This window comes from Marmota marmota, unplaced genomic scaffold, assembly GCF_001458135.2.
Source record: "Marmota marmota marmota unplaced genomic scaffold, marMar, whole genome shotgun sequence".
Classification (NCBI taxonomy): Eukaryota; Metazoa; Chordata; class Mammalia; order Rodentia; family Sciuridae; genus Marmota; species Marmota marmota.
In genome coordinates this window covers 8,688,388-8,702,396 of record NW_025999945.1, presented here as the reverse complement: position 1 = coordinate 8,702,396, position 14,009 = coordinate 8,688,388, and the positions used below count along the sequence as shown (strand labels likewise).

Genomic DNA, 14,009 nt, shown 5'->3' with positions numbered 1-14,009 from the left:
TAATTTGTCCAAGCTGGCTTCAGATGTACAGTTCTCCTGCCTCAGCCTCAGTTGCTGAAATTATAGGCGTGTGCCACTATGCCTGACTCAATTTGGTTCTATTTTCAAACTACTTAATACTACTTAAAAGGCAGAGGGTAGGTTTTAGAAGGTGTTTTTTGATCTCAGGTTAACTGGTGATTTATTTATTTATTTTTTATTTATTTTGCCACATCCAAGAACAAATTTACCCCAAAGCTTAAATTTTAGGGGCTGTTATCTGCAGGGGTGAGTGCCTTTCAAAGTCTTTACCTATAATGTTGTGTTATTTTTCTTAAAGAGGTGTATCAAAATGGGCTTAAGTCCCTATAAAACCTGTGTTCTTTCCTGGTAATTCCTGAATGAAGCAATTTAACTTCGATTTGTGTAATGCTGTAGCCTTTCTAAAGCATTTCCATATCTGTATTTTTTTTCAAGTAATTTTAGGAAGTAGCTAGGGAAAGCTTAGTGTAGTGGAAAGAATATAGGAGAACATCAGGCCAAACACCTACGTTGTAATCACTGCCTTATCACTTAGATCTGGTGTCTTCATCAGTAAATTATGAAGTAATAAAACCAATCTTGTCCAACTTCAGAATATTAATGAAGTTCTGGTTTTTAAAAAAGGACAAGAAAATAAATCAAAAACATTTCATAAATGTAAGATGCTTTGGCGCTCATTTGCAGAAGCTGGGGAAGTAATTTACTTGCTGTGTGACCTCAAGTTAAAACCCAGAGCCAAGATTGAAATTTGTGTTTTGATTCTTTATTTGCTAAATGTTTACCATTTATCAGGCTGTCTCTGACTTCATAGTTGTCTCGAAGAAAAGATAATGATGTTAAATTTATAGTATTGTATTATTATTCCATGGTAAATATTTGTTGAATGTATGGTAGAACCATCTAATTGCTTTGCTTTTCAACATCATCATGTGGAAAAATATTTCTACTTTTGGTTATTTCTCAACTGTAGAAATTAATAACATTAAATTTTTTGCTTTTCTTATTTTTAAATTTTAAAAGTTAAAGCTAGAGATATTATTAAAATCATTCTGTACTATGCTTTTTTTTATGCTAGAAAAATGATCACTGTTAAGAAGGAATAGGAAATGGACCATTTCACTTGGAAAATAAACAGGGACTGGCCTCTCCTCTTCTCACATATTAATCAATCACCAGATCTTGTTAAGATTTCACCTCTAGTTTCTCCAGCCTTGTGCTTCTCTTTTCTACTGCTTTTGTTTCTGCTGTTCCATTTCTAGTGCCTAATCTGTTTTGTCCATATCACCCATATTCTTCCTCATTCAGGGTTCCTGTGATCTGGTCCCTCCCTGTTTCATTATCTCTCATTTTTAGCTCCTTCTCCTCCCCTGACCAATCCATGTTTTCTTACTTTCTGGCATACTCTCATCTACTTGTATAACCTATTATTTCACTAGTTTAAGCCCAATTCAGGACTTACGCTTTCTAGGAAACTTTGCCAGTGGCCTTGAGGACAGTTTTTTCTCTCTTTCTGTTGCTTTGCACTTTTCTTTTCTATGCCCTGACTGTTCAACTGGAGATAAGTTCTTTGATAGACAGTTGTCTCTTATGCCTAGCACTATGCCCTATGTATATTAGCCTATATTAAATGCTCATTCATTAGAATTATTTTGAAATAACAAACACGCTTACATCTATGTAGAACTGAGTTTGGCATCATATTTTTAGTTTTAAATTATATTTATTATTTATTTATTTAGTAGTATTGGGGATTGAACCCAGGGCCTCATGAATGCTAGACAGGTGCTCTATCACTGAGTTATATCCTCAGCCCAGCATCTTAAGTTTTTAAAAATTATTTTATTAGCTGGATGCAGTGGCATGCCTTGTAGTCCCATCTACTCCAGAGGCTGAGACAGGAGGCTCCCTTGAGCCCAGGATTTGGGGCTAGTCTTGGCTACATAGCAAGACCCCTTCTCTAAAACACAATAATAATTATCTTGTTTTTGTAAATAATAGCACATTATATTATAGACATAAAGAGTATAAAATCAGGGCTGGAATATAGCTCAGTTGGTAGAATGCTTGCTTCACATGTACAGGGCCCTGGGTTTGATCCCCAGCAACACATACACACACATAAAGTATAAAATTGTGTAGTTTCTAAGCTCCTGAAAACAATTACTTTTGTTTTGTTTTGTTTTGTTTTTTGGTACCAGGGATTGAACCTAGAGGCACTTAACCACCGAGCCACATTTGCAGCCCTTTTTATTTTTTATTTTGAGATCCCGTCTCAAAATAAATTCCCGAGCCACTGGGTATTCTTTTTTCTGTATTACCTTCTCCATATGTATTTGTAAAGTTTGACTTAATTGCTTTCAAATGTCATATTTTCATTTTTACAAAACACTGTACTATGTATGTCAATGATGTGATGTCTGCTCTCTTTAAGTCTGAAATTTGATAGTTATAGATCAACCAGGGAATGGAGACAGAAAGAAAGGAGGAGGGGGAAACATTGAAAGACTGAATTTTGAAAGTGAGAATGTTTGTTTCATGCTTAGTATACCCCCAAATCTAAAAAAGAAGAAGAGTCATGTTCCTTAAATATAATGATGTAGCCACTTGGGATGGAGCACATACACCTCATCTCTAACATTCCCATTCCCTAAGATATACTCATGTGGACTCTGCATAGTGTAATTTTGATGAACTGACAGGCTTCCTCATGCTCATTTATTCAAGTGATCAGGATTAAAATGATGTTTGATCTTTCTTCCAATTAACTTTTTTGTTTTGTTTCGTAACAGGGATTGAATCTAGGGGCATTTAACCACTGAGCTACATCCCAGGCTCTTTTTATTTTTTATTTTGAAACAGGGTTTCACTAAGTTGCTAAGGGCCTTTCTAAATTGCTGAGGCTGGCCTTGAACTTGCTATCCTTCTGTCTCAGCCTTCTGAGTATCTGGGATTACAGGCATGCACCACTATTCCCAGCTTCTTCCAATTAACATTTAGACTTGCACCAAAAATGTATAAAAATAAACTTGCTGATGTGTTACTTCATTCTACCTATGATTAAGACTAGAACTCATATTCTATGTGTTACACGTGCTTATAAATCTTTTAGGAATAGAAAGTAATGGAAATATATGTGAAAGTTTTGAGTTCTATCAGCAAGAATTAGGCCATTGGAATCTTACGCCTTACTTGATAAACCTGGAAAAAGTTTCCTGAAATAGGTAGAATTTCACGAACTATTTGGATGATGGAAGAGGAATGTGAAGCAAGCATTCTAGTATGTTATTCAACTGAGAAGAAAGCTTTAGAGGTGAGATTGGCATGACCAGATGCTTGGAGCATATGTCCCTGAGTGTGTGCATGGGGCCAGCTGGAGAGGACAAGTTGGCAGTGAGAATGGTCTATGCTTCCTTGATGAATGGTTTTTGAAACAAAGGATGAGACTCTTGGACATGGACATTGAAGGCTTTTGAAATAGGGTTTCATGATATGAGTAGTGACTGCAGGAAACTTGGGCATCAGCTAAAGACTTGGATGGAAGTGTTGAGGGTGCACACCAAATACTTGTAGTAATATAGGTAAAATAGTAGTAGTAGAGAAGAAGAATAGATGTGAAAGTTAATATCAGCTTTATGTGTTTATTTAGTTTTCTCATCGATGTCCATTTTTATTTTGTTCCAGCAGATAATTCCTTTTTGTTACACCAACGAATCTCAGCATTTTATTTTAGGAATATTCTTTCTTTAACAAGCTTTAATATGTGTTCTCATATACAATTATAACCCATATTTGAAACAAGTCTTTTGAGTAGTGTTATCCAAGATCTTTGTGTACACATTTAATATATGTTGTATTTTTCATTTCACGTTGTGTGAGATTTTTTGTCGTTATTTCTATATGACTCTTGTCTGTATGTATGTGAACTGAACATGTTGGCTGTGCCAGTGATTTTTTTCTTTTTTCTATTTTGGTGCTGAGGACTGAATCCATGGCTTCATGCATGCTAAGTGTGTACCTGCCCTATACCAGTGCTCCTGATATTGAATGGAATTTCCTAGTTATAGAGCAATAAGGAAAATATAATTTTTTTGAAATACTGGAGTACACATGCTAAGCAAGTACCTTATCCCTGAACTACATTGCTAGCCCTAAAAGATCCTTTGAAACAATGTACATCAGCAAATATAAAGAGTTCTTGTTACAAATGTGCTTCTGCATATACTTAGTTCATGAAAATCTACTGATATTAATTAATGACTTAATTGATAATTAAAGTTCTAAAGTACAATAAAACAAACTTGTATACTGAGTTGAGGTCAAGTCTTTCTGTCAAAAGTCTGCTCAAGGGAGGAATGATCAGTTATTCTGAAGAGACCATGGTACAAACATGCCATCCTACAAATTCAAACCAGTTATTTGAGCTTGTTTATTTAAAGATATGGATGATTCTGGAGTAAAACATGGACATAATTTGAAGAGCTTCCTGATTGTTCATGACTGTAATATCTTAAAATGGTACTGCTCATCCTAGTAATAGGAAGCTTTGAGCACAGAAGATAGTGAGGGGAATAAGATCACTAGTTTTTCACTTTTGTGGGAAGAGCCAAAAGAAAGAATGAAGGGTGAGTTCTAGACCTTCCACCCAAAGTCCATTCATGAAGTGTTTGCATGCCTACACTGTAATCTCTAAACATTGTCTCTGGCCTTGTTCAGTGTTCACTCTAGTAAAAGAAAGAATCAATAAATAAATGAAACAAGTATTTTTATTCTTAAAAGTTGTGATAAGTACCAGGCAAGAAAGAGTGGAGGAATTCCTTTAAGTAAGGAAAGTTACGTCTGAAGAGGTGATACTTACACTGAAACTCAAAGGATAGAGAGACGTGTGTCTTAAATTTATTTTTATTATGGAAAATTTCAAACATACACAAACAGAATAGTTTAGTGAACTCTGTTGTACCCATCACTTGGCTTCAATGATTATCACTATTTTTGCCCATTTTTCTTTCACCTCTTTGCTCTTCCTTTTTTCCCTGGAATGTTTAAAGGAAATTCCAGGCATTATAATATGGGTATTTTAAAAGAGAAAGATTGAAGGAACTGCATGTGTTAAAGGATTGAGGGAAGGTTGTGATACATGCTGCAACATAGACAAACCTTGAAAAGTTTATGCTAAATCATAAAAGGTTACATATCATGTGATTTCTTTTATGTGAAATGTCTAGAATAGAAAAACTATGGAGACAAAAAGGAGATTATTGGTTGCCTAGATGTTGGGGGAAGATGGAGAGTGACTGCTGGTGGTTTCAATTGTGAATTGTATGACACGTGAATTATATTTCACTAAGACTTCTCTTTTTAAAGGCTTGAGGCAAGAAAGGGTTTCCTTTAGAATGACTGAATCTTGGTGGATGAGGGAGGAGGGTGTCTTAAGATGAGTTTGGAGGAAGGAAGGGAATTTGATCTTGCTGGACTTTAGCTTCTGGTAAGGATTTTGAGCTTGGTCCAAGTACAAGAGGAAATCTTTAAAGCAGGGTCAAGTGATTGGATTTATGTTTTTGAAACAGCAGTCTGATTGCTGCTTGGAGTGGAGTGGGAAGAAAAGTGGGTTACCCATTTAGGAGATGATGTCAGTAGTCTAGGCAAGAGAGAATGGTAGTTAGCATAGAGTGATGGCAGTGTGATTGGAAAGAAGTAAACAAAATAAATATTCTGAAGAATAGAATCAACAGTGGTACTTAACAGATGACATCATTTTGATGAATGTGACAAGTAAGAAGAAAACTGAAAAATTGAGGTTCTGACTTGAGCAATTTTAGACAAATATGATGCCACATATTGAAATTGGACTGGGAAAGAATAGGTTGAGGGAAGATGTCAAGAGTTCACTTGTAAACACATTAGATTTGTGGTGCATACGATATACATTTTAATACAAGATAAGATCTGGTTTTTATTCTTTTGTGTGGTACTGGATATTTAACCCAAGGGAGTTCTATCACTAGCTACACCCTTAGGAACCCCCCTTTTTGAGATGGCGTTTCCCAGGCTGGCCTCTAATTTTTTTTTTTTAATATTCATTTTTTACTTGTAGTTGGACACAATACCTTTTTTGTTTATTTATTTTTAATGTGGTGCTGAGGATCAAACCCAAGGTCTCACATGTGCAAGGCAAGTGCTGTACTACTGAGCCATAATCCCAGCCCTGGCCTCCAATTTTCGATCCTCCTGCTTCAGCCTCCCATGTTGCTGGGATTACAGGCATTTACCATCATGCCTGGCTAAGACCTATTTTTGTTATGTAAGATATCTGTGTGATATAGGGGATTCTGCTGTCTTCAGAGATTTGAAAGCCTTTCATCTAGTTCAATTGTGTCATTATGCAGATGCAGATAAGTTGACTGTCTTGTCCAGAGTCACAGACTAGAGCTAGGCTGAAACCTGTTTTTACTTTCAGGAAGATTTTGTTTTGATTTTTTTCTTTGTGTGTTTTGTTTGTTTTGAGGGAGTCATGTCTCATAATCCATTTTTCTTAAACCAAAGTAACTGATTTCTGAGCTACTTGCTAGGCTAAGATGAAAATGGTCAGACTTACGGAAGGGTTAGGCCAGAAGTGCCTTGGAGCTGCTGGAGTCAGGAGCTCAGAGGTGCAGTTGAGCATATTTGGCAGCACAGCATGGCCAGTGAGCTTTATTTTCCCATGATTTGCTATAGGCAAGGGAGACTCTTAGGGAAGAATTGTCTTGGACAAGGCTTTCCTTAACTAGTGCTTTGTAGGTCTTCTGTGCAACACTTTTCTTCCAAAGCTCTATTAGTTTTAAGTCACCACCACATTCAAAGAACATTTGTCCAGAGGCTGAGGTTGTGGATCAGTGGTAGAGCTCTTGCCCCCGGCATGAGCTGAGAACCTGGGTTTGTTGCCTAGTAACAGGGGGAAAAAAAAGAAAAAATTGGTCATTATCTTTGATTGTTAGTCCAACTTCTGGATAAAAGATTACATTCTGGGTAGCAAGTGAGAATAGATATTAGAGAACCAGATCATTTGTGGAAAGCTCAATGACCAAGTCACAGCATTTGAGAAGTCTTTTTCCTCCTTCTGTTGAATATAAATATTTTCTGTGGCAATATCTTGAGGTTCTAAAGCAAACTTATATACTCTGCACGTAAGAATATAATTTGGGGGGTAAGTAATGTGGCTTGTTTAAAACATTTTGGTCTTGGGGAATGTTTGCTTTAAAGAAAAGAAATATGCCAGAAAAGCACTAGTTAGTACTTTAGGGGCATAATTTAGGTGTAGCCTCTTAATGTTTCAGTTACTAGTAATACTTATCTGGGAATGAATTTTAGCAGTCTTCCAAGGGATGATTTATCTTGAGGATGGCTTTTGTGCCAACCAAATGAATGTGTGAACACCAGCTTCACAAGGTTCACTGGACAACTCAGAATACCAATGTGTTAATTTATTGTGGAGATGGATTTATATAGAAGCAAAATTTGTCACTAGTTCAAAAGTAACCCTTTTATACTAGCAAAATGCCACATTTATTCACGGAATAGTCTCTCAGAAGCTTATAATTAGAGCAGAGAGAAATAGATGGTTTTTAGGCTATGGAAATATCAGATGAACTATTATTCTGTTTTGCAAAGGAATCATCCTACCCATATAGTAAAGTTCTGCTATCTCCTATTTGTTTGTACTATCAATTCGTGATCTACAGTTGTGTTGTTGTTGTCATATTTAGAAAAAAAATATTTTTTTATGGTTCCGGGGCCTCTTACATGCTATGCAAGTATTCTACCACTGAGCTATAATATCCTCTAGCTCTCATTTCTATATTTTAATGCTTCCTGTAGGCTTTAACTTTTTATTCCACTAGCACTTCAGGCAGTCATGTTATAGTAAGGTTGATTATGTTATACATTTTATATTCTAATTGTGAGAATATGCTTTCCTTAACTTAAATGAACTTGGATGTTTCTCAAGACCCCATATACTTCATATAATATCTCATTCAGTGACTGCCCTGTTGCAGACAGATGGATATTAATCCATTTAAGTGGTTCTTAAAATTGAGCATTAAGAATCTTTGAGGAAATTTGTGAAAATGCAGATTTTCAAGTCTTACATCCACAGATTCAGTTTAGTAGATTTGGGGGTTGGGCTCTGAAACCTATATTCTTTTTTCCTATTCACAGAGAAACATCATTTATATGTTAATTATTATCAGTTTCATTTGCAAGGCAACTTTATTGCTAAGGTTTGTAGTACTCTAAATACTAAAAATAAGACTGAGGTTTATAAAATCTTGGGAAGTGTCTTAACTACCCATAACCAATTTTAAAACTGTCTACAGTTTTACAACTCTTGCTTTTACTTTCTTTGCCAAAATACTCTGGGGAAGCTGTGGTTTGTTGGTCATGAGAAAGGTTTTCTTTGTTCAAGAATGTCTTGAACATCTGCTGCTGTTCCTTCACTATTCTCGTTCAAGACTTCCTCATTTCTCATGGATGGTCAGTCACAGATTTCTGTAGAATCCATCCCTCTGCCCCCCGCCCCCCGCTTCCCTGTGTTGGAGAGGGGTTCCAAATTACCAATGGAGGTGACAGAATCTTTATAGGATTTGGGATTTAACCTGTCAGAGGTATCTTAGAGAAATCATTTTGGCAGGACAGAAGATGGACTCAATGGGAATATCATAGTTCCCAGGGAGTGAGTGTTAATCAAAGCTGATATTTCAGCTAGAAATATTGACTTTGAAAGCAGGAAAATTGCCTATTGCTTTTGTAATACAAAGTATAGAGCATAATGCTTGAACAAGTAAAAGTGATAGGAAAGGTCTGTTTTCTAGGACATGGTCACATCTCTTTCATTCTCACGCCCCTCTATTATTTTGAGCATATACTTGTTGTGGCGTGTTTTTACACAGTGTTGTCCTTCCTTGATTGCCACCTTCTTCTAAATTGGTCCCTATCTTAATGGAGCTTATAGTTTAATGGGGTTGGGAAAAGAGATACTCAGTAAAAATCACACAATATAGAATGGCATTTGGGGAAGTATTAGGAAGCCGTATTATAGGATGCTACTCATGGATAGAAGACAGTATCTAATCTAATCTAAAGACTCTGAAAAGTTCCACCTGAGAAACTGACTTTTCAGAGGAGACCTGAAGAATTAGTGGGAATTAACTAGGAAGCTGGGTATTTGAGAAAGGAGGTTTTGTTTAGAGGCTAGAGAGAACACCTTGTCCTTAGCACCTGTGGTAAGGAAGAACAGTCAGGAAATACAAAGGAGGTCTGTGTGACTGGAGGCTAGTGAGCGAGAGGGAGAGGCATCAACTGTAGTGCACAGAGGTAAGCAGAGACCTTGCCCTTCCCGGTGAAGTTTTTGTCCTTTATCCAAAAAGCAGTGAGGAGTCATTTGACAGCTTTTGAAGATGTGAGTATGGAGTGTAATTACATGATCCGATTAATGTTTGAAAATGGTGACTTTGGCTGTTTTGTAGAGAAAACATTGTGGGGTACAAGGGAGAAATTAATGGAATGACAAGGCTGTGTGTGTATGCACCTTAGACTGGGAGTCCAGGACAGCAATGATGTTGATCTGCCATTAGTACTGGGGATGGAAAGGGCCTAAAGGAAGATTTCTTTTGGAGCTTTATTGAAAAATGGGTTTGACATTTTTAACATTTGGAATATGAGAGGGGCCAGAAGGTGGGGGAGAGAGAGGGAGAGGTGTGTCAAGAATGATTCCTAGACTTCTCTTTTGAGTCAGGTTTGGGTAATAGTTTTATTGAAGTTTTAGGGGATGCTCAAGAGGAGTAAGTTTGGAGGGAAAGATTGAGACCTCTTTTAAAGGTCCTTTCTCTATGGATTATTTTTCTTTACCTCAGAATTTCCTACCCCCATAAGATTCTGCTCAGAATTGCCCTCCTGTGAAATCACTCTGCTGGTCTTCCCCCCTCATCTTCAGGAGAGCAGTAAATTGTGCTCTAGTATTACGTGACCTCTCTTCATATTTCTCTCTATTTTATAATTATTCTGTACTCGACTATTTCCCTCAGCAGACTGTTACTCCTTTGGCAGGGAAGTATCTCGTTTGGGGCTCTTGGAACATGGATCAATATTTCCTCAAGTGTTTTCCATTGAGTTTTGTATTTATGGACTTCCTTTATCTTAAATCCGTGTAATGCTGGAGAAGCTTAATGTTTCTTTACTGCAGAACTGTTCAAAGCCTTTTATTTTCTAATGTGAGTTGGAAACTCTGGGAAGGGAATAAAGTATGCAGTATTTTCCTAAATTATTTAGTATCTCCTCCTGACCCAGTTTGGTCTTACGATCATCTCATGTCACTAGTGTGGAGAGTAAAAGGTGGGAATACAAACATTCTGTAGGAAATGCTGACCTGGACATGAATTTGATACTAAGTCTGTCTCTTTGTAGCTAAACTGGGAAGAGCTGAACAAAAAATTCTATAGGTACCCCCACATTTGGCCCTTTTATTTATTAACTCATAATATGAAAACAGTGCCTTTCTTGCACCACTTGGGTTGTTCATAAAGTAAACACAGTTATATTAGCAACTCTTTTTTTTGTAAAAGAAATGTTTAGTATTTTTCTCAGGTTGTTAATATTCTGTTTCATAGCGAGTTGTCTGTTGTGGTACAAAACTTAGGTTTCAGGGAGATATAGACAGGATAGACTAAATGTGGAAGAGATTTTTTTTCTTGTTTTTTGAAAAATATGAATTTATTTTAGAAGGACATTTTTCTTTTCTTTTTTTCAAAGGTTAGAGTTCTCAAGATAGTTCATTCCATTTGAACCTAATGAAAAGTTTCACCAGGAACTGACAGATTCAAACAGGAAATGTATTTGTTTTTAAACTTAGATTTTATTTTGTAATGCCAAGTGGCATTATTATGTTATACTTATTAACAGAACCTAACTTCTGATATATTCCTTATAGTCACATGGAGTGGGTAGATGCCTTGGCTCTACAAAATTTACTTGACTATGGAGTTAATAGTGAAAATAATTCTGTAGTCTATTTATTTTGAGTGATATAAAATACAGCTTAGATTAATAGGGTTAAGATATCCTTACCATATTTATATCTTTATTCCCACATCTTAATTTATATGTGTTCATTTAATTGCTTTGCCCTATATTATTGCACAAGTTTGTTTTCAAATTGAAATAGCTTGGGATGACAGGGAAACCTTGATCTTTAGTTCTGCTATTAGATGAGAAGTTATTAGCCTCCATCATCAGTTTAATATTCCCTTAGCTATCAAGGCCACTCTTTATAACCTCTGAGGTCACTACCAAAAATAGATAAAAATCTGTGAGCAAATATTATATTTTCTTTTTATTTTAACAAGTAACTGCATAAAAGAAAAATAACTGCCAAATATATTCTTAGCAGCTGTGATGGTGACCATAGGAGTAAAGTGTAATGATTTTTTAGCAAGGAAAACAGCTGCAATTTTGATGCTTCTTCCTTAGTATCAGTCTAGTATTCTCCATGCTTTATATCCTTACACAAAAATAATGATTTAAACTTTTCTACATGGGTACTCTTCAGTTGTATATTCTATTGGAAAAGCAAACAGCTCAGGACACACTTGCACTTTGGGCTTCTAATAAAGCAATGTAAGAAAGCATTGTGTAGAAAATCATTCTAATTATAGAAACTCCTACATTGATTTCAGGTCGATCTTCTCTCTTTCCCTTTGAAGACGCCTTTTTGGATGACAGCCATGGTGATCAGGCCTTGTCATCTGGCTTAAGTTCTCCTACTCGATGTCAAAATGGGGAACGAGTGGAACGCTACTCCAGAAAGGTGTTTGTTGGAGGCCTTCCCCCTGATATTGATGAAGGTACGTTGTATACAGACTTTATAAAGGCTGAGTTATGTCATCTGACCCTGACTCTTTTCTTCAGGTCAGTTTTTGGTCATTTGTATCTTAAATGTGTTGGAGGTGAGAATGTTTGATAAATGAGGAAGTAATAGATTACATACTTCAGGGTCTGTTGTTCATATGTGGCAATGCAGCCATCCCCCAACAGCTTCCACTTCCTACTTAATAATTTGGGCTATATATTAAAATAACAATGAGAATGAGTACTTATGACAGTCCTACTTTAAGTCCATCATTGTGCTGAGTATTTCATAAGTAAATATATCTTATGTCCATTTTATAGATGAGAAAACTGAGAATCCAAGAGAAATAATTTGTCCAGGATTATGTAGGTGTAGTTAAAAGGGTGTGGTTAAAACTTAAAATAAGTCTGAGTAAGGAGCTTTTGTTCATGTCCATCACACCATCATATTTTTATATATATATATATATATATATATATATATATATATGAAAAGCATGTTTCCCTTTACCTTTTATAAGAGTGAAGACAGATTAGCATTTTTCTTAATAATAGTTTTGAGATACTACCAGCTCAAAAGAAAAATAATTTTTCATTTATGCCTAAACCAGTGAAAATATTTATTTTATCACATAATATGTTGTAAATAAATGTTTGTTAAATGTACAAATGAAATGAAATTATGACATAGCTAACTTAAAGGAGAAAAACAACTCTAGTTCTAATAGGCTTCAGCTCTGTTATAAAAGAGTTATTACAACAGATTTGTTTTGCAAGCATTATTCTAGCTATGATTCTTCTGTAATTTATCATGATTTCCTTTTTTTCATAATTAGAGAAAAATCTCTAAAAATAGTTTTATTTTAGACTTACTGCATTAAAGTTGTACAGATCTAGAGACTCATTTTCCTCCAAAATGTTTTCACATCTGTGTTAATAGCGTCTGTCAATTAAATTTCCTTTAAGATAAATTTTTATCATGACTAAGAAATTGGCAACCTAAACCTTAGGAGGAACCAGGTTACAACCTTCTGCTCTGAGTCAAATATCAGAAGAAGAAGATAAACTTGAGCTTGAACATACTTTATAAACAACCAGAGATATGAAAAATTGTGCTCTATATGTGTAAAAACAAATGCAATTCATTCTGCTGTCATTTATTTTTAAAAATCAATTAAAAATTTTTTTAAAAATAAAATATATAGTATGCAGGTATTAGAGAAAAAAAAGAAATGTTAAATGGCTTTTAACATTTTCTTATTACCAAATAGTTACCTACTTATTGCCCCGATCTTCATCAAAAGATTCATATTTATTTCTAATATAATACTAGAGAATCCATACAAATTAAAGTGTATATTAAATATTTTCTGTACCTTTGCCTTTTTTCTAAAAACAAAAAACATTCCTATTTTTAGATTCTTCTTTTTACTTGACAGAGGAGTTACCTTAGCTAATACTGGATTTTTTCCTTTTGAGTTCTTTATATCAAATTTATTGGCAGTAGAAGGTAGTGAATTATGGTTAGAAACACACTTTACATGGTAAAAAGTGAATAACCAAATATTTACTCAAGCAGTGGTATTTCACTTAGTAGGTTTGACTTCTTTAAAAATGCTTTAGAAAGTAACTCTCAAAACTTTTTTTTTTTTTTAATAAAAAGATGTGTTTTGGGCTACTCTGATTGTAATTCTTTTTTTTTTTTTTCTTTCTCTTTTGCTAACATTCCTTCTTTATTTTGTAGATGAGATCACTGCCAGTTTTCGCAGGTTTGGACCTCTCGTGGTAGACTGGCCTCACAAAGCAGAAAGCAAGTCATATTTTCCTCCTAAAGGTAATGCACTTAAATGTCCCCACTGTCAACCTCTTACAGAGGGAGTCTGATAGTTTAGGGTAAGGCAGCCTTTTAACTCTTGAAATAGCCTTTTTTTTTTTTCCTAATTAGGAAAACATTACATCGATTATCTTTTTGTGTCTCCCACTTGAAAACTCTTCCCCCAGGAGTACACTGATTGTTTCATGGCCCTATTTTATTGAAAGTGAGATTCTGTGAATCTGTTGTGAATGAGCTTTCTGCTAACTTTTCATTATTTTGATAGTAAAGATTTAGG

General features: G+C 35.3%; 1 protein-coding gene across 13 annotated transcripts in view; it reads left to right on the top strand.

The window, feature by feature from the left end:
- Cpeb3 (cytoplasmic polyadenylation element binding protein 3) overlaps positions 1–14,009 on the top strand; it is a 208,803-nt gene that overhangs the window by 103,368 nt on the left and 91,426 nt on the right. For all 13 annotated transcript variants that reach the window (XM_048801753.1, XM_048801752.1, XM_048801751.1 and 10 more), the window contains 2 exons: positions 11,727–11,894; positions 13,643–13,732. In XM_048801753.1, coding sequence (XP_048657710.1) covers positions 11,727–11,894; positions 13,643–13,732 — 258 coding nt within the window. The remainder of the gene's footprint in view (positions 1–11,726; positions 11,895–13,642; positions 13,733–14,009) is intronic.